Source organism: Rhineura floridana, chromosome 6, assembly GCF_030035675.1.
Source record: "Rhineura floridana isolate rRhiFlo1 chromosome 6, rRhiFlo1.hap2, whole genome shotgun sequence".
Classification (NCBI taxonomy): domain Eukaryota; kingdom Metazoa; phylum Chordata; class Lepidosauria; order Squamata; family Rhineuridae; genus Rhineura; species Rhineura floridana.
In genome coordinates, this window is record NC_084485.1 from 54222641 (window position 1) to 54246055 (window position 23415).

At 37.5% G+C, this 23415-nt stretch overlaps 1 protein-coding gene across 6 annotated transcripts; it reads right to left on the minus strand.

The window, feature by feature from the left end:
- Window positions 1-1806: 1806 nt before the first annotated feature.
- LOC133387340 (bile acid receptor-like) lies at window positions 1807-23084 on the minus strand. Of its 6 annotated transcripts, none has more exons than XM_061631913.1 (13): window positions 22893-23084; window positions 22254-22315; window positions 15383-15536; window positions 14747-14873; window positions 13061-13423; window positions 11580-11720; window positions 10172-10299; window positions 9984-10088; window positions 9778-9871; window positions 6652-6780; window positions 6279-6383; window positions 4084-4197; window positions 1807-2152 (listed from the first exon to the last, which is right to left on the minus strand). In XM_061631913.1, the coding sequence occupies exons 4-13, from the start codon at window positions 14835-14837 to the stop codon at window positions 1914-1916; spliced, it is 1509 nt and encodes a 502-aa protein (XP_061487897.1). In that variant the 5' UTR covers window positions 14838-14873; window positions 15383-15536; window positions 22254-22315; window positions 22893-23084; the 3' UTR covers window positions 1807-1913. The 6 variants fall into 6 exon arrangements, with proteins under 6 accessions (XP_061487897.1, XP_061487894.1, XP_061487898.1 ...); XM_061631910.1 differs by having other exon boundaries at window positions 9778-9877; window positions 22893-23081; XM_061631915.1 differs by having other exon boundaries at window positions 2069-2152; window positions 4084-4154; window positions 9778-9877; window positions 22893-23080.
- Between the last annotated feature and the right edge of the window lie 331 nt (window positions 23085-23415).

Consider the following 23415-nt stretch of genomic DNA (forward strand, 5'->3'; position numbering starts at 1 on the left):
TCCTAATATAAGGAATTTATTGTAATCCAGAAAATGGTAGGAGAAAAAACAATTGGGGTTGTTCGTCACACATTAGTATGAGTCATTAATATAAAACTGAATAAGCAGCTAGAAATAAACCAGTTGAAATCTATTTGAAATGTTTGTCACATTTGCAACTCATTTCAACTTCAAGATGACTAAAGCAAAACTGGTTCATTATGGATGAGCAGCAATTTATATTTAGCAACGGGACTGGAGCTGTGAAGAGATATCTACAAAAACATTTGATAAAGTTGAACCATGTCTTGTGGCATGTTGGAAGCAGTGCATATAAGTTGGTCTGAAGGCACGTGAGGCCATCACTTTACTGAAGCTAAGCAGGTCTCGGTCTGGTCGTTGCCTAGATGGGAGACTGCCTGGTAACCACATGTATGCCGCATTGGGTTCCATGGTGAAAGAAAGGCAGGGTATAAATGTAATAAATAAATAAACAACAAAGAATGCACGCATGCATGGTGTTTCCCTGAATATTTGTTTTAGGTATAATTGGACATTCACCAAAACTAAATTACAGTTGCTTGTTTTGGAGGGGGAAAACCTAATAAAATAATAACAGTGTTGCCAGTGAATTCTGTTGTTACTGAAAAGTTTAATCAACGACTGACATCTAGAACTAATACTGGATATTTTAGCTGTAGCTCAATTAGAACTGGCAAGTAAATAAAAGCACCAAAGTATTAAAAATTTGGTCTGTGACTAAAATGAAAAAGTTAATCTATTTTAAAAGACTATGCTGAGAGAAAATAATTGTATCAACTTTCACTAGAAAGGACCATATAGTGGTAACCCTCAGATTTATTATAGTAAGCTAATGAGTTAACTATAATCAGTTTCTGGGTTACTAGCTATATTCTGAACAAATCTTATGTAATGGCTCCTCTTTTTAAATGGTATGATATAGAAATTAATTATGTAACCCATCATTTCATTCTTTTGTTCTCTAATTGTGATTACATTGAAATGAAATAATGTTAGCAAAAGCTAACATTAAATTGCTTATTAATACATAGCTTTGGTAAACACAAAGGGTATGGTACAATGTGGATGATACCACGTGGAGACATGCATATGTTTACAGTAGAAGCACTTTAATAGACCAGGATATATGTCAAGGGACTGAGATAAATCATGCAGTCGTAGTTGCAGAGTCCATCTAAACCTGTATATGTTTCTTATGGACCATCAGAGCACACATAATTCTGCAAATAGGCTTGCGGGTCCAATCCAGCTCAGTTTTCCACACTTCCATGTGTATTGCTGTACATGCAGGAGTTTTCTGCTGCCAACCCTTCATTGACAATCTTCCTGGCCAAAGAAAGATGTGCTTAGTCTAAATGTGTCTAACAGCACATGTAAAGAACTGACTGGATCCAGATCCATACTGTTTTAAACCCGTCTTCCATATACCTTTTCAGGTATGGCAATAATCATATTATTATTATTTATTATTAATTACATTTATATCCCACCTTACCCCTAAAGAGCTCAAGATGGCATACAAGCATGGTTCTCTTCCCGATTTTGTCCTCACAACAACCCTGTGAGGTAGGTTAGGCTGAGAGGCAGTGCTTAGCCCAGTGAGATTCAAGACCTAGCAGGGATTCAAGCCCTGCTCCCAGGTCCCAGTAAAATATGTAAAATAGCTTTTGCATGTTCCCATATCTTTTCAGCTGCAAAAGGTGTATGTGTATGTTTATAACACAAATTGATATTTTTAATAATCAGCACAGCACAGTATTTTTTTTAAAAAGGAACCTATAGCCATTTAACATATATGATATATTTTTTAATACAAGCACAAGAATTTAGAAAGATCATGTTTTAAGAAGAAAAACAGACCTGTGTAACAACTTAAGTAATTGGCAAATTGTTTAATGCAGATCCCAGATTTCACAAAATAAAGAGGTCAGCTTAGGATCTCTTGTTCTCCAGGTTATTAGCACTTCTGAGTGGTTGTGATTGAGGGTTCTGAGTTCAGTGAGTCGCCCTATCAGACGGGCAAAATGTTGAGGTTCTTCAGGGTGATAAATCTTTGAATACTTATACAGAATTCCTAAAAAGGGTTCCTGGAGTTTTTCCACATGTTGTTTGTTTTTTAGGAGTGGACGATCTGAAAAACAGTAACAGTAAAATTCCGTGATATTATGAAAAACTCTTAAATCTATTTTCCCCCAAGGTGATCATAATACCTTAAAATTATCTAGTGTTACAATATATATGACCCCCATGAGCTTCCACTTATTGAAAATATTTTTGTAAAAATGCATTTTTGGCATTACAAATGCTCAGGAACTGACCTCACAATCCTATCTATGTCTGCCTACTCAGAAGTAAGTCCCACTGAGTTCAGTAGTGCTTATTTCTAGGAAAAGCTGCAATTCTATATCCGTTTACCAGAAAGTAATTCCATTAATTTCAGTCAGCGATATCCAAGTCTGGCCATCCATCAATGGAACAGAATTCTGCTTGTACAACAAGACTTTCTTCTCCCCTTCTAAAGAAGATTTGGGGGCACACAGGGCTGCAGGTGAAAGGAAAGGTAGGAGAAACTCCATTGGACAGGTGGTAGTTCGCTTGTACTATGTTGGATTTAACCCAATAGCAATCTACTCAGAAGTAAGTTCAATTGAGATTAATAGAGCTTACTCAAAGGTAAATAATATGCTATAAAACATGAGAAGATTTTACTCTAGAATAAAAATTGAATTAAAATTGTAGCTGCAATTTTTTACCCATTTGCCCAGGGCTACCAGCCTAAGTTCAAGGTGCTATTTTTGGTGTGTAATGCCAGAATACCTGAAATATTGTCTCATCCCTTATATACCCATTTGATCACTGCGCTCTTACAGGTGAGGACCTTCTGCAGATACCATCAGGAGGTTCATTCCGCACCATATAGGAATCAGCCTTTAGTAAAAGGGGTCGAGGTCCACTCAGCCTTCCATCCATCCGTGGTCGGTAAAATGAGTACCCGGCATACGCTGGGGGGTAAAGAAAGGCCAGGGAAGGAACTGGAAATTCCACCCCATATATACAGTCTGCCTTGTAAACGTTGCAAGACATCACCCTAAGAGTTGGAAACGACTCGCAGTATAAGTGCGGGGACACCTTTACCTTTTACCCTTTGAAATCCCCTCTCCTTAAATATCAGACAGGTGCTGTCTCTGTTGTCTTTTTGGTGCCTATTGAAGAACTTCCTCTTCCTACAAGCCTTTTAAGTAGAGACCTTTTAAGTCTGTGTCTGTATTGGAATTGTTTTAAGGTTTTTTTAAAAAAATATTCTTTAAATGATTTTTTAAAAAGATGTTCTAAAGATATTTTTATAGTTTTAGCACTTGTTTGCCTCCCTGAACCCCTTTAGGAGGGATAGTGAAATATAAATGTAGTAAATATAAATAAATAAATAAATTTTGATTAATAGAACTTACCTCTGAGTTGACATTTATAGGATTACACTGTAAACTATATTTTTCATGGCAGAATTTCCTCCCCCCCATTGTTTATAGTATGTCATCATACAAAGTCAAATATGTTTCTATTACTTATGGATGTTAGTAAAAAAAAAAAAAAAAGATAGAAGTACCCCCCTCCCCAAAAAAGCTATTATCTTCCTGTGGCATCTTATCCACGTCTGCTCAAAATAAGGCCTGTTGAGTTCAATGGAGATTACTTCCAGGTAAGTGCATATAGGATTGCAGTCTTAGTAAAATGTAAAACATGTTTGATCAGAAAAAAATATAATTTTGCTGCTGGGTACAGATTTTCCAGATACCTGTCATACCCATGAGCAGCATTCTGTTTTATTCATGAATAATCCTCTTTGCTTGCGGTAAATATTAATTCCAGAAGAGTACATAAAGTTTAGTATTTTATTTCAAATGTTTGAACAGAAAAATAAGTAACAATTACACTGTTCCAAGCAATGCAGTTAAAAATTGAAAGCAATTTATAGATGTCTAAACAATATCATCATATGTTTCTCATTTACTTTGATACAACTTTATTTGAAAGTATTAACACTGTACATGGTGCTAAATATACCTGAAAAAAAAACAGTAGTTGCAACAAGTAGCGCATACTCAGTCTCTGTCACATTAAGTTCTCCCATACTTCTGTAGAAATAAAATAGTGCAGTGATAAACTCCTCAGTGATACCTACAAAAACAGAAGATTTCAAATGATATCTAGGCAAAACACAAAATAAAGGAAGTCCTGACCTTAAGCAAAGCAATGCAAATTACTCAGGGGAAGGGTAGTGGAGAAAAAAATTTAATGTGCAAGAAAATACTAGAATGCAGAATTAAATTTTATCAGGCATTTAAATATATCAGTGGAAGAAGTCACACAGGTGTGAGGAAGTAAAAAGTTCCAATGCTATGGGATGGAGTCAGGAAATGAAGAATATGATTTGTGGGTTTTGGAATACAAAGCTACTTTGAGAAGCAAAGAGGGTATGAAGGGACACGGATAGAGAAAGGTAAGAAGAGGGAGCAAGAGAATGAAGGCTTTGGAAGCAGGGGAGGAGCTGGCACGGGGTAGAAAACAAACCCCAGTCAAGAACAGTCACTGGGGTTTGCAGTTTTGAGTACCCTCTTTTCACATAATTGCCCCATCCTGAAGTGTATATTTGGTGATTGAGAGTGGTTTTTTTGTTTGTTTTAAGGCAAGGGACTTTCTGAAACATAGATGAAGGGGCAAGGATGGCAACTGAACTAGCATTCAGTTCACTAGTATGTGCAAAGCCAGGAGGAAGCCAGGTATACACACTTGATACATCTATTTTTTAAAATATTATGTCTACATGGTTTCGTGTTAAGGGTTACTTCAGTTCTCTTGTTTTAATCAGCAGTGGAATGCTATACTATAGTTTTAAAAGATGATTCCATAAAAAATAACATGTTGAAGATTATTGTTGTGTATTATGCCATAATGAGGATTAACAGATCTTTATTTTTATTTTTTGTATTTTGGATCATTTTTAAGATTGTATTTGTTGTTTTATTTGTTTATTTGTTGTAAATGGTTTTAATATTCTTGTTGTAAGTTGCTTTGCAAGAAAAGCGACTAATAAATATAAATCATCTAAAAGTCAATGGAAAAAGTCTAAACAGAATATGAGAAGAAAGGGAGCCATGAGAACAGAAGGGAGAACTAACATGATCATAGTAAGGAATGGAACAGAGTATATATATTGGTGGCAGAAGGAAGTTTAAGAGAAGAAAATAGGTGGTACAAAAGAAGAGGTATCATCTAGGTCCAAGGCAAGTTCAGCTGAGCAGGTTGCAGAGTTGATCCAGATTATTAAATTATAAAAAAAGAATGAAAGAATGAAGATCTTAAGAAAAAGAGAGGACCAAGAGCACTGTATATAACAGCAAGACACAATTAAGTTGGTGAGGCTCATTTAACATTGACATGAAATCAAGCCTTCAGTGTCATTGGCCCAGTTCTCTGGAATGCTGTGCCAACAGTTTCAGCAGGCCCTTCTGTTTTAACTTTTAAGCGCCTGCTGAAAACCTTTCTGTTCTGCCAGGCTTAAGAATTAAGGACATGCTTTTTTCACAACAACTGACCTTTGTTTTATTATATTTTTAATGTTTTTTATTCTATGGTCATTGTTTTAAACAAATTGTAAGCTGCTTTGATGTTTTTAATGAAATAGCAGTATACAAATATTTTTATAAAGAAATAATAAATGAATGGAATAAAAGACAAATAGATTGAAACACAAAAGAGAAAGAAACGAGTAAGACTAGAAAGAACAAAGGAAAGCTTACGCTGCCAGGGCACCCAGTAAAATGGGAAGAAGGAGAAAATATAGCTGATAACTGTCTGAGACAGAAATCCATGTTTCAATAAAATCAAAACCAGTGAACATGTGTCTCAATTATTGACTAGTGTGATAATGTGACAAGACTGCAAAAAGAAAGAAATAGATCATGAAACATACTGTAAAATTGATGTGTGAGCCACATGAGAAAAAAGGGTACAACATAGAAAGAATCTACTTAACCAAAGTGAGCAGGCACCAGAAAGAAAGAAAAGAGGGTGGAGAGGATTGTATCTAGGGCATTCAAGAAATCCAAAAGAGTCTAATACTGGAAGCATCAGAAGGTATGTTGTGGTTGAAAACCAGAAGTATCTCAGAAACAAGTAACACACTATTACAAAATCAATAAACCAATAAGCAATTATTTAAAAATTTACTAGAAGTATATGTGGGAAGGCTCAGTTACCTGTTGTAGTAGTTGATGTTGGACTTTCTTCAGTATGAGACATTTCTATAGAGTATGTATTTTTATCTTGACCACATATAGCATGGTCAGAAAATTTTACATGACCTAAAGTAAGGGAAATTAAAGTTCATAAGAACAGAATTTTCCTTTTAAAGATACCTTGTTTTTGTCATATTTTTACATTTGTATCATTTGATGTGATTTGTGTCATTTGACAAAATGAGAAGAAAAAAGCATTTTCCCAAGAAAATGTCATATTTGTAAAAGGTCTTATAGTAAGCAATACCCACTTCATCTAAAGTGAAGTGATTATGGCAAGCATGTATACTCATGAATTCATTAAATTCACAAAAGTGTTAACATTAGAACTTACTTTCACTGAATGATGTCTGACATTCAATCCCTTGTTCATTGTATATCTGGGCAGAACGTAAAAATATTGCTTCAATTGTGGACCCTTTCAGCAATGCAATCTGATCATCATTGGCTAAACTTTCAAACCCTATAGAGAAATGAGTAGGTAATGTAAATTATGTCAATTTCTGATGGTGGACATATATCTTCATTAGCATGCCAGACCTTTATGTCTCTTGGACATAATGCTGTTCCCATCCATCATAATTCTAGGGCATTATCTTTACTCCTTTCACCCACATACATACATCTCACAGATATAGGAATCAAACATCAGACATCTTGCTATTTGAAAATAGTATCTTACTAATGTCATCTCAGACTACTCCCTAGAACCAGAGCTTGGAAAAGTTACTTTTTTAAAGTACAACTCCCATCAGCCCCAGCCAGCATGGCCACTGGATTGGGCTGATGGGAGTTGTAGTTCAAAAAAGTAACTTTTCCAAGCTCTGCCTAGAACAGTGTTTCCCAACTAGTGGGCCACCAGATGTTGGACCACAATTCTCGTCTTTCCTGACCATTGGCAATGCTGGCTGAGGCTGATGGGAGTTGTGGTCCAACAACATCTGGTAGCCCACTAGTTGGGAAAGGCTGGCCTAGAACATCCAGGAGCCAAGATCTCAACAATTCTCAAATCCTGCAAATGAAGTAATATCCCAAGTCCAAGCTACAAAATTAGCAGACTGTAGGTTCCCACCACTGTAACAAGGGAGCAAGAGGTTGGTAAATTTCCTCCAGTTTTCTCTGGTAGCGTAGCTATAATAGATTATGGGTTGATCCTTCAAATGAAGAACCATAATTCCACAAAGCTCTGAACAACCAGCATCTGGGGTGGGAGAGAAAGCCAATTTCAAAAGCAAGGAAAGTGTGATGGACCAGTGCATTCATCATCCATTAAACAGGATGATTTGCCAGCAAACTCAGTTACCACCAGTGTCACTTTTTGCACACATATTTTGACTCTAGGCTGGCAACTGCAGGTCAGTTGACATTTTTCAGGGGACTGGAATTGGCCAAGAGACTTCTAATTGCGACTTGTACTATAAAGTTACAATAGATCTCTAGGTTTAACTCCTTGTGGATGATCTTCATTCTTGTACTTCTCCAATCATCCTAATACTTAGATGAATTCTATATCCTCAGAAACTGACGTGGGAGGAGGAAAGAAAATGACCGTAAGCAAAAAAACAAAACCCCAAACCAAATGCTGTTTCCAGACTTGTAGCTGCTACCATTGCTTTTCCACTATAAGATACTGGCAAGATTGTGGTTCATTCCATGCTATTGTTGATTCTTGTGCTTCTTTAAAAAATACGCTTCCAGATATTCATATAATATATACTACTAAAAATGTTCCTATTTATAATCAAACTACAACCGTACTACCTATCTATCATATTACTTTTCTCTAATGCTCCATTTCTCTAAATTCTTACAACATTGTAAAATCTTCTTCTGATCTTTTAAAATCCATCTTTTGTCTAAGGCTGCAGTCCTAATCCCCCAGTGGTGGTTGTGGAGAGGTTTAGGATATGGTACAGTTGCCTCATCCCTCTTGAGTTCCAAGTGGCATGGCATAGCTACTGTGGATGGAGAGGCAGAAGGTCTAATTCACCTCAGGTGCCATTTGGGCAGGTGGGTGGGTGGAGAATCTGAATGTTAATTTTGTTTAAAAAATCAGTTATTTATTTAGTGCTAAGTGCATATTTATTAAAGTATGATTTCCCATTGCTATCCATGAAATGTCATAAAACAAAGTATTTAATTTTTGCTTTTGAATTGGAAGAGTAAATGAAGTGTTTAATTAGGGAGGGAAAGCTTTGTTAAAAATGGCAGTGATTGAAATTGTTGTTTAAAAGTAAATAAATAAAAATAGTATTATAGTGCTATTTTCATTTCACCAGTATGTCAATATTTTAAAAAACTACTGGAAATGTTTAATTTGGAAGAAAAATAGGTTGCTAAAATGGCAGTGACTAGAAAAGTATTTTTCTTTAAATTAGGCTTATAATATTTTTCAGTTAAGCAGTACTTTGCTAACAGTGTAATAGTTTTTTAAAAATATAAATGCATTCATTGGTGATCACTCATGGCCGAGTAAGATTGTCTTCCAAGATAAGGTCTTTAACAGTGACTGTGCAGGCCAATTCTGGATCCACACAGGCTCCCACAGTGAGGACATAGGTACATGGAGAAGCAGATTAGCATTAATTCAAATATTTTTTTAAAAAATCAGTGGGTTATAAAATGGTGCCCAGTGCAAAGATTACAGTGAATGTATGCTGAGCTGTTGTAGGTTCGCTAGTATATCACTTCCCGTATCAAACCAATGTTTCTTTTAAAAGACAGAAAAAGTTGCACTAATGCAGGGGACATCAAACTTTTAGAATTTTGAGAAAGCACTTTTGGCCTGAGTCACAAAATTGCTGTTGGAGAGGGTTGTGAGGCATGGCAGGACACAAATCAGCTGCCATGTCTAAAAAACAGAAAAAGACGGCCACAAAAAGTTGCAGGCATCTCCCCCTCCCCATAAATGGAAAAAGGCATCTACATCAGCCATAAGTTCCCACAACAGCTCTAGCTCATAGAGGAAAGTTCTTTGCACCTCTCTCTGTTCAGAACAGATGTGTGAGAGAGTGTCCAATCCTGGCATCCAGTGAAATGTTTCTGAGGGAGCATGTTTAATGGAGGAGAGGCCAGACAAGTACAGAAAGGAACTGAGCAGGAACACCAAACAATCTCTCATGCATTGTGGATTTTTGAGGGGATATATATCGAGACCTTTCACAGATGCTATAGGAGGTACTGGTGGAGATACTGGCATCCATGAGTGTCATTTTGGTGACCCATGCATTGAGCCATCTACATCTGTGAACATTTCACTACCCTTCCATTTAAAAACAAAAGTTAGAGTTTCTGTGGTAATAAAAAAGATGGAAGAACCACTTAGAAAACACAGGAGGATTACAAATGGATGACGATGTCATGTGCTCCCCCATAAAATGTGAGTGAACAAGCATGGGAAATCCATGCTATACACATAATGTGGAAACAACCCAGGAAAATTCCTAGTGGAATACATTACCTGGAAGTCGTCTTGTAAAATCCACTAGTACTTGCACATGAATCATAGCTGTTTCTGAAAGACGTAGAAAGTTCTCTTCAGGGTTGGCAGTTTCCTGCAACTAATTAAAATGTTTATTAGCAAGATAAATCATTAGAAAGTTAGGATACACATCCATCAAAAATACCTTGATAACATTTGCTATCTTGCTGTTTATGAACACGTACAAACTTCTTTGCTTCCTCCAGGGGAATTGTGCATTTTTGATGGGCAGCCAAAATATGGTCAATGAGCTGACGTTCCCCAGGTGTAAGTTCCATTTTCTCTTGGACCTTTAAAAGAAAGATGTGCATGTCTATAAGGCAATCCAAAATTAAAATTAAACAATTAATTAAAATATGAAATATGACCCTACTTTTAAAGGTTTTGTTGTAGAGGACACATGCTTGCTGTCCACTCCTTCATCTTCCATTTTGATGCCACAAAGGAAGCTACTCTTCTTTCTGAGTCGCTTTGACTTACACTGGACTTCTGTTAATAGACCTGTAAGAAATGTACACCAAAGGGAGAAAAACACTTAGGCAGGTTCCAGAAAGGTATTTTTATTCAAGCATGTTCCCTTGCAGACAACCTAACAGTGTAATCCAAACCGTGTCTACTCAGAAGTAAGTGTGACTGAATTCAATGGAGCTTACTTTCAGGTTAGTAAGATTAGGATTCCAACCTAAATTCGTTATTAAATTATTAATGACAGGGAAACCATCTTCCCACATATGATAGGAGCATAGGAAGCTGCTTTATACCAAACCCTCCAGGGTTTTAGACATGAGTCTTTTTCAGCTCTACCTGAGATGCCAGGGATTCTACCTAGGACCATTTGCATGCTTTGCATATGCTCTATTACTGTGTTGTGGACCTTCTCTGAATCCACTTCTCTAATCTGGTAAAAATAACATATATCTTGCCAGTAGTCTTTATTAATAATCTGAACATATACTCTTAAATAGTTTAAAGTACCCTGATTTTTAAGTCATAGTTCAGTAATATACTGGCTGGGGCAGAGCTGCTATGATAGCTTCCCAGCAAGTGGGTCACTGTTGCTTACTGGGAGCGGCAGGGAGGTAAGTGCAGTGTACACATATCACAGGAGCACTGGATTGGCTCCAGCGGGGCATTTACACTGTGCCCATCACCTCATCCCTCTCCCAGTAAGCAACAGTGATCCACCTGCCACGACGCTAGCATAGCCACTCAGCCCGTCCCAGCGACCCACTTCTGTGTGATCCTACATAGGTCCACTGCTGATTTCAGCACTGGGCCTCTTTTAATTTATCTGCCCCACCCACCCCCTGGCATACCAATCAGTACCAGAATACTAGGTCTGGAAGTCACCTTTTTAATTTCTCACTAAGCCCCCAATGTAGTTTGGCTCAGGAGCAGTGTGGGGAATTGAAATTGTGGCTGTTGCCAAATAAGCCTGTTAAGGTTTACGCACATAGAAGGGGGGGCCACCAGAGGCAGAGAGCACTTTGTGGAGGTCCCGCTCAAACCTGGACCCATTCCTGCAAACACCCAGACCTGGTTAGCTTCAGCAAAGTTGTTATCTATACCTTTACACCATGAGATCAAGTTATAGTCATCTGGCAGAAACTCATGTCCAAATACTGATGGAAATAAATACCACACAAATTCTGAAGACTAGGAAAAATGAAAAACTTTCCTTACGAGGATTACCATTTAGTTGCCTTTAAATATGGCAGGAAAGGAAAATTTCTTAGCTGATTTGCATGTCAGAAAAAAATATTGGTAATTTGGGGACTCACATTCAGCCAGCATTCCCACAGCTTTACATTTCTTTAGGCGACACTCCTGACACTTCCTCCTCATATACATATCCATTTCACAGTGGCCGCCACTCTTGCATCTGTAGATTGCGTTTTTGGTGATGCTTCGTCGAAAAAATCCTAGCAGTAGGCATATGGAACAATGAAACACCATGCACCCTTTATTAGCAGTGTGCCCTGTATTAACTGGCAGGTGAGTATTTATACAAACATGATATAAGATAGAAAATGAAGTTGCTTAAATTTATTTAGTTTCATAAATGTGAGCAAGTCATGATATATACATTTTATCCTGCTCTTCCTCCAAGAAACTCAGGGTGATATACCTGGCTCCTCTCATTTATCCACACAATACTCTTGTGAGGTAGGGCAGTAACTGGTCCTAGGTCATCCAGTGAGTTTCATGACTGAGCAGAGATTTGAACCTAAGTGGGCTGGATCCACTAGTGGTGATCCTTTCATTTCTCATAATGTCTATGCGCTTGTTCCAGCTGAGCCCATTGGAGATCATACCACCTATGGGAACTGTGACCATGTTGAGGATTGTCCACAAAATGTATTGATACAATTTTTGTAATAAGCCAGAAAAGTTGCATTTTAATGCACTGGAGAAAATAGCAAATGATGTAGCCATGCCTTTAAATATTTTGTTCAACAATGTATAGAAGTCTGGTGATTATATCCAAGATTTTTTATATAAATAAACTACCTTCCCATGAATAGATATTTACTTGTTTATCATCTCCTACACTGTTTTTCTCTTTCACACACACTTCAGATAAACACTTATTTCCTCCCTCCACCCTCATTTTAACCAGGGCAGCCCTACTATTAGGGAGAGTGAGGCAGTTGCCTCAGGCAGCAGATGCTGAAAATGCAGTAATAGCTGCAACCCTGGCCATCCTCCCGAGCGCTCAGTTGGAGAACAGAGTTGTGTGCATCCCATAAAACAATATTTTGCCCTCAGGTGCAGTAGAGGATGCTGAGTTGTCACCTATGTTGAAGTAATATTTCACTGCCAGTTTGGTCAGCTTCTGTACATAGAACGTACGTTGCCTCAGGCAGCAAAATGATTTGGGCCAGCTCTGAGTTTAAGTTGTGAGAACCTCCCTCACAAATTCTCAAAGATAAATGCAACATGAAACCACTATTAAAACAAGCAATAGCTTTCCAGTCCTACCTGAAGATTAAATCTGGACCCTTCTCCATGCAAAGCAGATGCTCTACCACTGAACTAGTACTGAGAGCCCATACCCCAGAAGTGACTTTCCACAATAGATCTTTTCTCCCTATGCCAGGAATAGAGTCTAATATGTGCAGGACCATAGGTTCTCTGTATCTGCCCTATGCATTAGACTTTTCTCCCTAGTTTTGAAAAATGAATATTTTAACCAATGGACATTCCCAAGCCTTTCAAACTGTAGCACCTGATTTCATTAACAAAATTATTTTCACATTACCTTTGCAGCCTTCACAGGTGAGTGCATTGTAATGATATCCTGAAGCCTTGTCCCCACAAACCACACAGAGTTCCTCCTGCCCCTTAATTCGCAAGGCAGAGTGACTAAGCCTGGGCCTTTTCTGTCCAGGATAACCTCCCGCATCATTATGGACACCCATGCAGGTGGGCTTACTGAGTTCACAATTGCTGATGATGTATTGCCCATCACTATATTGAGCATCCAAGTTGTATGTGCTGTACTGAGTTTGGGGAGATGGCGACTGTAATGCTGGAGGAAACTGAACTGTCGAATACTGACAATAAGGAGCAGCCTGAAAGTCAAGGTCTTGCAGCGGATAACTGATATGTTCTGGCAAGGCATCTAGATTATTTTGAAAAATCACATAGAAAACAGATTAATTTAGCATTTGACATCTCTGACTTTTAGATTAATTTTAATAAAGCTTAGAATTGTTTTTAGAAAGACACTGTATAGTATGCTGTTAGTTCTGCTGACAATAAACAGCTGATGATTTTTTTTGCAGGGAGATTATACCCCACCAGCTTTTTTTAAAGCATTCATTCTGATTTGTTTGTGGAGAGGTTATATGACACTGCATCCAGGTGTTGTTATCCCACACTTTCAAGTGCATTTCACTGGTGCTTTCCTTACTGCAAAAGTCTGTTGTTGTTGTTTTTAAAAGGGGGGGGTTGTTGTGCAAGAGTGCCAATTCCACTTTAATTTGTGTACTCTGACTTTCCCAGTATGCTGTTGAATCCCACCACAAAATAGCAGCAGTCTGGAAGTGGCCTACTCTAGTGAGCGTATTTAGAACTGCAACTGTAGACTGTAATCCTATGCATACTTATTTAGAAGTAAGCCCCAATAAAACTTACTTCTGAATTAATATGTATAAGATTGAGCTGTAGATTTTCAAAAGGAATTTAAGAATTAGTTCTGCAAGTTGCTGTGACCACACAGCTCTGGCATTTAGAGACATATGATCAGAGGCTAAACTGGTTATGAAATACCATTCTAAAAACTGGTTATGAAATACCATTCTAAAAGTGAAGGGATGCATAACAAATAGATGGCACTTTTTTTAAAAAAAATATCATTTTATTTCACTTTAAAACAGAGTTCAGCTGTATCTCAGGCATCCCATTTAGGGATAGATGAGTATAATTGCACGTTGTGCTAATTCCATTCTGCTCTCTGCCCCCACCTTGGTCCTCCGGAGTTTCAGAGCTTGGAAAAGTTACTTTTTTGAACTACAACTCCCATCAGCCCAATCCAGTGGCCATGCTGGCTGGGGCTGATGGGAGTTGTAGTTCAAAAAAGTAACTTTTCCAAACTCTGTTTCAGACTACATATATTTTGTGGAAGCAGGTATATATCTTATTTTTATAAAGTATAAAATATAACGGCCACAAATGTATTCAAAATAAATTGTTTGAATATATCTGCTGAATATGAAATTCATCACTTAAGTAAACTTGAATGCATCCATCCAAGCAGGGCAGGTCTTTGACTCTTGTGTATTGTTATGTCACGTGGGGAAATTATTTGATCCCCTCAAAACTGAAATGGCACACTGGATAGCCTTTGAATGTCCTTTATGTATCAACCAGATATTTAACAGCAATAGAAATTCCTGTTTACACACACAAAGACTTCTGGATAATTGCCTTTTGCTTGACTCACCATAATACTGGATTGGCTCACTAAGGCAGTACCCATCTGGTATTGTCACAAAGGTATTTGCCATACTGTCCTCCAGCTCCCACTGCTTCATTCGGTTTTGGGTGTTCCTTGCTTTTGAAAATCAAGCCTGAAGAAAGGGAATGCTGCTAGTTATTTTAACTTTAAGAACTAAGATGTTGTTGTTAAATGAATAGAATTTCCTGAAACAATTTATGGAAGGAAAAGGGAAGATTGATGGGAGGACTCTGCAGATTGCAATAGAAATAAAAATGAATCCTCATTTTAGGGTTACAAAATTCCATGTTGCTTTGGTACAAATACAGTTCCTAAGGATCTGATTGTATTGAATCTACTGTTCTACTAATCTTACTTTTTGAGGGAATCTACATTTCCATTAATATTGTCCCTCAAATATTCTCAATTCCCATTCCAGTTATTAGCCTGGATTCTGAAAGCGTCAGAAGTTCATTCTTTCCCAGTAGTAATGTTGTTGTTCTGGAATTACTTCAGTCTTTTTTCTTTCTTTTGCAATCAGTGAAGATCTACTAGGTCTATATTTTTATAGTGTCAAGTAAGTAGGATGGCCATGTGTCGACTTTACAGGGAACAGCACTCTACTTGAACAACTGTCCTCACCTCTACTTGAAGGTGTCCTCTGTCTGAACAGCTGTCCCATTTGAAGATAAAGAATCATAATGCAGGATAGCACGGACCTTGAAGTTACCCACCAACAGTTAGCACGACAGGAATGTGAGCTGGTCCATAGGTCACCTGGTCACAGTCTTCCCCACTATGGTGAGATGTATTTTTATATAAATTACACTAATCCTTTCTAAATTTGCATCCATGCATATAAGTTGCCACATGCACATTTTATGCATATCTATTCTATTTTTTAGTAATGCATTTCTCTTTTTTGACATTGTATAAGTGGCCATCATCTAGGTAAGCCTTCTAATATAGAGTTATTCCAATTCTATGCAAGGTTTAAGGTGTGCATTTGTGTGCATTGCTTGAATGATCAGGCAAAAAGGCAGAGTGTAGCTCAAATACACAGATCAATGTAACCTGGGAAACTGTGGCTCCTCATTTACTATGCTGACTGATGGATGCAATATCCACTTTTAGATATATCTTTTAGAGAAGTTGCACTAAAAAGACAGATCTGTTATAAAATTCTTTATCCCACCTTTCCTCCAAGTTGCTCAGGGGAGTGAAGAACATGATGGCCTGGCCCCCATTTTATTGAGTTCTCTGAGGTACATTAGGCTGAGTGATTGTGCCTGACCCAAGGTTGCCCACTAAGTTTCCAGCCAAGGGTGATTTGCATCTGGTTCTCCCTGGTCCAAGTCCAACACCCCAATGGTTCTCATCTGAATTGTTAGTGGTTTTTCGCCCAAAGGCCGCTGTTAGCCTTGGCCAACCCGCTAAGGGCTGCATGCAGTGAGTGTGGCAATCCCGCACTCTTGCATGCATACAGGCACATGGCCCCTCCTTCACAGCTGATCCATACAGATCAACTGAGGTTTTTTTGCCCCCTCTTCGTTTGATCAATTTGATGACCAGGAAGGGATGGTTTGCATCCCCCTCAGGTCACTGGTCTTTGCCTATCCCAGCATTGTATCTACTTTATTATTATTATTATTATTATTATTATTATTTGAAAAAGTAATTGTGTTGGGCAGACCAGAACAGGCCCCTGAAGTGGGGGTTAGCCACCTTGGGTCTAGATCTTGATGAATGTATTCTGCACATTTTGATTTCTACTGTCATTGCAGCATTATTACTGCAGACTTTATGTACCTGACACAGTAGGTTTAGCCCATGAAAGCTTATCCCATATATTAGTCTTTATAGTGCTACAAAATTCTGTCACCATTGTGTCCGGGGCATTCTAAGGATATAGCTAAAGCCAAAACAAAATCAGTGAGGGTCTGAATTTCACTAATCAACCAATTATTTGGCTCCAGGCTTGGAGTTTTAATGGGGTTTGTAGAACCTGGTGTAATACCCTAACATCCTAAAATGTTGATTTTATTAAAAGAGCTGGAAGGACCGAAAAAGTGCCTCATGACATGTGCAAACTTATTTACAGATTCCTAAAAAGCCATCCATCTGATATGTTCACAAACGCTGCTCACACAGATATCCCATCCCCTGTTCCAGTGTAATCAAAAGGTGAAACAGAATAGTATGACTGGAATGCTGCCACTTGCTATCTGTTTGTAAATATTTGTTCAAAACAGAAGTGCCTTGATGAATCACGAAACCTTTATCCATGAGATCAGCTGAGCATGTACAAAGTCTACATTTTTTCATAAGCAAATATGCACTTTATATGCATATGTGATTCTGAATTAAAGTATAGTTTTGAATATTGTTTTAAGGGAACTGCTACCCTTCCATTAACCAATTCGTGAGCCAAATAAAAGAGATACCAAGGGACTAATTCAGTCCCTCATCAAATCCTCCCTCCCTCTCCTGCTTAGAATTCCCCAACTGCCTTTCCTGCATGCAAACCAGACAGTGCATTCTACACGCTAGGCATATTCTGTATCATGCCATATGTTATTTCAGTACAGATTATATTAGATGATATATAAGACAATAGTTGTGTATGACTAAATGTAACATGAAAATCATTAATAGTTTCAACATTTAAAATTGTATTTTCTGAACGCAGAAATGCAGTGAACACTTAATGCTTTACAGCTATAGACTTCCACTGAAAAATCCACAGTTCAGCCTGTGATTTTTTTAAAGCCTAATTGCAGGGGGAGGAGCCAAGAGAGGAGGCAGCTGCAGAGTAAAGAGGAGAAAGGGGAAAAAGAGCAGAAATGGGGGGGCTAGAGAAAGGAATAGAGTGAGGTGGCTTTGGCCTCACTCACATTTACCTTCAACCCTTCTCATTGTTGGTTGATGATGACTAAATTTAATACCCGCCCTTCCCCAGTAGATCACAGGGATGCAGCCTCTCCAAGGCTCCCCAAAATGAGATGCAGTCCTTAGGCTGGCAAAGGTTCCTTTTCTCTGATTTAAATTAAAAATACATCAGTGAATGAGCTAGACCTGGGTCTAGCCTGGCATTTTTGTGCAGTGTGTTCAGCTCTAGTGGAGTCCCAACTGATAATCAATCCATGCATTCCATGTCATGAGTTAGCTGCATGTTAAATGTGTGGAAATATACAATAGATATAATTCCCTCTATTTCTAATTTTCATGGGAGTATACTATTGCATATATAACTAAAATGACACTGCCCATAAATAAGAGGGAGGTGCCATCAGATTTAGTACAAAAGCACAAAAAAAAACCCTTTAAGAACCTTACCCCACCCCACAACAGTGGGACTACAAAAACAGCTGAGTGAGGACTAGGCATGACTGCTGGAAGGGAAAATGGAAAAGAGTAGGAGGGGAAATAGAATGGAGTACTCTGGAGGAGGGAATGGCTGGTGCCAGGACAATCCTATATTTATCCTGAAGTAAGTCCCATTGAATTCAATGCTGCTTACTCCGGGGTAAATGGATATAGGATTACAGCTTGAAATACTGAACAAGAGCATTCCTGACTGCAGCATTTTGTTGTACACTTGTACATTACATGCTCTCCACGGATGAAAAAATCACCACACCCTTCACCATTATTACATAATACTGAAGGTTCTTCATCCATTATCCACTGTTTTCACTTTACATTAGTGTGGCCTATACTGGTTCTCAGAGAGTTCTAATAAACTGACCATAATGGTTTATTTTTTTTTAAAGCCTTAATATTCAGTACAATGTTTAATCTCATAATAAATACAGTTGTACTTCCTCACAGAATAACTTATTCAACAAGATGTTTTTTCTTTTTGTTTAGTATCTTGCTAGATGAAAAATATAGGAGAAACAGTGCAGTAGCATTTTGTGAAAGAATTAACACGCCACCTTGATTTAGTCACAAGGTTTAAAAGCAAGAATATATTAATGAGTTTGGGATTGGACGAGATGGGTTTTTGAGGTCCTCACAACCCCTGTGATTGTATAGTTGTAAGATGGGATTCCGCAGAAAAGGCTAAAATGAGCAAACCAGTGCTGCTCCAATGGACAAACCAGTGCTGAAACCCTTGTAAGCTATCACTGATTGGAGACTGGGGTACATGTTGCAACATTGTACTAGAAAAACATATTTGCCCTACAATAAATTTCTGTATTTTAAAGTTCAAAATGAACCTTGACATCTGCAGCATGTAAAATGCCAGGTTGTATAATAGATGCCTTACTGCTCATACCCATGTGTGTGCAATAGTCAAGATGCATCCATCCTCCACTCAGAGTTTGCTCCGCATCACCAAAATAGAGACAAAACCATGTAGTGATCATTTACCAGGCACAGACATCAAGAATTAGAGACAACTGGAATATGAGATATTATGTCCTGGATTAACTGTTGATGTGATTGCTATCTGAAGATCGCTGTGATTTTGGAAGTGGTGTTCAAACTGCATTAGTCCATGTTATGCTGCCCCTTCTTATTTCGTAATCCTTCCAAGCCAGTAGAAATTATATGTGAGTAAACATGAATAGGACTTGGGCTGTCAATGTGCAATCCTTTGTTACCACAGTACTGAGCACAGAGTTTTACAGAGTGCAAAAGGACATATTCCTGTCCCAAGGAGGTTACAAAATTGGTATCAGAGAAATAGCAAAGGAACAAATTCATTTCCATCATGCAAAAGTTGTAAAATGAACTTTCTACTTATCCTATAAAAGTGTTAATATTATTCAAACATAACATCTGAACATATCACTCAAAAATCTCTGTGGAATCTCTTTGGAGAAATTATTTATCAATTGTAACAAAGACACTGCTCAGCTGCTAGCCTATTATTAATGGCAAAAATGCAATGCTTGCTCTATTACACAATGTAGAGCATAGCTCTTGCAGGAGACCCTCCAGGGAGCACTTCAGAATGTTTGAACTGACAGTGCATTAACGTCTATCGTAAATATTTTGACAGTTGTGTCAAAAGGGAAATTTCTTGACCAGGGAGAATTTTAGGAATTCAAACTGAAAGTCTTCTCACATTTCTGTAGTGCACTCATATCCTGGGAAAGAATATGAGGTTGCAGAACCACCAGATTTGGGCAGTAGATTTAAATCTTGATTTGCATCCTGTCCTAACCTTTCTTCAACTCCGGATACTGAAACTCTAAATTGGGATGGGCCAATATTAACTAATTAATGCATACTTAAGTTCTAGGTTCCTTTTTGCTGCTATCAGGAGAGAGATCAAGCCATAATTCAAATTCTTAATTTTACAGATAAATATTTCATAATCTCAAAACATTGAACCATAAATCAAAGTGTGGTTTAACAAGCATAAAGCTAATGTTGCTTCTTTTCTAACCACAACAGAAATATCAAGCAAGAAGGCTTTTTGTTTTTGTTTGTGTTTTAGAGTTGAATGTTTTATTAATTTATTATGATTGCTTGATGCAGTTTTATAGCCTTGTTCTGCTTTGCTGGAAGTGCCATTGTGGCTTAAAATGCAGCTTTAAGATCACTGAAAGATAAACAAAGTGCCAAATTAAGATTGCAGTCACAAGGACACCTAGCTGGAAATGAACTCCCTGATCCAGTCTTAAGGATGGAAAGATCTGTAATTTCAGTTCTCTCAGTTTCTAATTTTTTCAGTCTTCAATCTGGTTCTCTACATTTCTGCAGCAATTTGCTGTTTTTTAAAAAATCCTCATGGAAATTCATCAGCATTTTAGCATGAACATTTAATAAACACTTTATTGCATGCAGTTTTGACTACACATTTTTGCAAGGAATTTCCCCAAATACAATACATTTTGTCTGTTATTTTAGCTAATATATTCATTTTTAAGCACACTTTCCCCTAATAAAATGCATATTTGTAAGCATTGTTTGGAGAACTGCACTGCAAGATTCAGATGAGTGTGGATTGCAAAAATGGATGTGTTTAGGTTCTCATATAGTTTCAGAAAGTGCAAATTTGATAGATTTGCCTTTGATTGTGGAATGAATCAGATTTCTCCCCCGTCCCTAGCCACTCCAAACAAGACTACATTTATGTAAGAAATATCTCTAGGAAATAGAATAAATCCTGTGCATTTATCATCATGTTTTGCAATCTCTCTCTAACACACACCCACACACACACACACTCTTCTTATCTACAGTGGTAGGGAGCGCTGCCAATTGTGATTTTTCCAGTGTGTATATACTCAGTTCAAAATACACTTGTGTGTGATTATCACACAACACAACCTGCATATGCATACTATTGCACTATTTTTCCATGTTTGAGGTAACTCTTACTAGGCCTTATTTCCAAGTAAATGTGTTTATGATCAGAGTCCAGTTCTTAACAAATCTGTCAGTCACTGGCATCCATAATACATTCTGAGATGCATTTCAGTAACAACAGAATTTTGTAAATCATTTTCCAGTTACCTTTTGAATAATGTCTCCAATAGCTCTACACTAAGATTTTAATATTTTAATGTAACTATATGTTTTAATTTTGTACGTCACCCAGAGGGCTGGATTGCCAGCCAGATGGGCGACTAATAAATTTAATAAATAAATAAATACACTTAATATATTGGGGCACCCATTTGATGATCTAATGGTACTTTCAGGTGGCGGCTTTTACTAGTGACAAGCATGCTGATTCAGTCTGCCTGACATCCACAATCTGTATGGCAACTATATATCTCTCAGTGCTAACTACATCTAGTCCAAATAAACTAGCAGAATCATAATGGGTAGAGGAGCGAAAACAGCTGTGGTTGCACATAACTTCTTTGATAGTTGGCACCTCATTGATGGAGGCACTACCACTTCGCAGCACTTGAGAAAAACAGCCTCTAGTTAGACCCTTGGGCAGCATAATTAAATTAAATACACTATATTGTACAGAAAAGTAACAATCAAAGCACAAATGAAAATAAAAATACTTTTTGGCTTTTTGGCCTACAAATGATATCCTATCCCTAAAACTGGTTAAAAAGATCTTCATAAATACTTTATTTTAAAAAACTAGTTCTGTCTTAATTATCCAATGAATGAATCTTGCAATCCCATTTTATTTTGTTAACAGAACAGAATCTAAAGGATATATTACTTCACTACCATCTATCCTTATTTATCAGAGAAAACTCTTATTTTCTGCTAGTTGACCCTGGTCAATAAATATCTGTTTGTTCTTGTTTTAAAATTTTAACATTTCTTTAGAATATGTTTACCTTCTACCTTATTTAATAAAATGGCCATTTAAAAAAGGAAATTGTTATGGTCAGTTTAACTCACTCTGATACAGAAACAAGTGAATGACAGGTTACTTCAGAGTAAATGAATTCCTACCTAGAGGGCCAACTTTTCAAATTGCCCCTGTAAATGTATCATTATCTGTGGTGAGACCTGCAGCAATTGTAAAGTAATAACATCTCCATGCCATTATAAAGGGGTAGCTTAAAAGTCAGATCCCTACCTTTAGTGGGCAAAGATGAGTGCTCAGATGTTTGTTATAGGGGACAGGATGACCAAGTAATCCTGGGGGGGTGAGATAGGGGTGTCAGTAAGGATGGGAGACAAATTCAATTCAGATTTCCCCCCCAAAATATTAATTTCATTTTCTTATGACCCAAGAAGCACATATCCATATTTAGATGTCAAATTTAACTACCAAATATATCATTCTTAAAATACTAAAAGTTCTCAGAATTCAGAACATTAGCTAAATTGCAAGATAAAGTTCTCAAATAACATTAAAATTGTATTGAACCATCCAAATGGTTCAGATAAACTGGGCAGGTAAGTTCCAATACTAGGTAAAAACCCAGTATGTGCCAACAACTTGTGCATGCAAAAAGAAAATAGGCTCTATTCCCACTACATACAGTTTAAAGTCCTTCTCATACACTAATATATATTGTATACTACCAGGTATTTTAGACCATGGAAGTAAAGTTTTAAAAATTAAAATTAACTGTTTAGTTGCATATTCCATTATAATTAACACTGCATTTTGAAAATTAAATTACAACCTTGACATAATCATAATACCTCTATAGTATTATGTCAGACTAGACAATCCTAAGGCATATTCAAAAGACAATGAAACACTTACACTGCCAAGTTCCAGGGAGCTGTTCTCTTATAGTTCCTCTCTGGGGCGCATCTGGAGCTCAGAGAGTCTTTTCTGTATTTATCAGTTTCTTTGCATTCACTTCGGCTCCAAGCACTTTACAGAGCAGTGCTTCACTCTATCTGAGAGACACAAACTTCCCACACAGCCGTTTTGAGGGTCAAAGCAAGGGCAGCGGCAAGACCACATAAATCAAATAATAACTGAATAATCAGGGACAGAGGCCATCAGGACCCACACGTCACATTTTCCCAGCAATCTCTCTATCCAATTCTGTAGCCAACTCTAAACTTTTTTGTTGTCCTGGTTTAGAGTTTGGCATTTCCTCTTTTTGATTGCTTCACAGTGACAATCTTCACAGTGCTAGCACTACTTAATAGAAAGACACACTGCAATCATTTTATAATTTGCAGTGCAGTGTAGTGGTTCCTATATCCAGGGAAATCTGGGTTCAAACCCCTGCTCACCGGGTAACCTTGGGCCAACTAAGAAACTGAAATTGAAA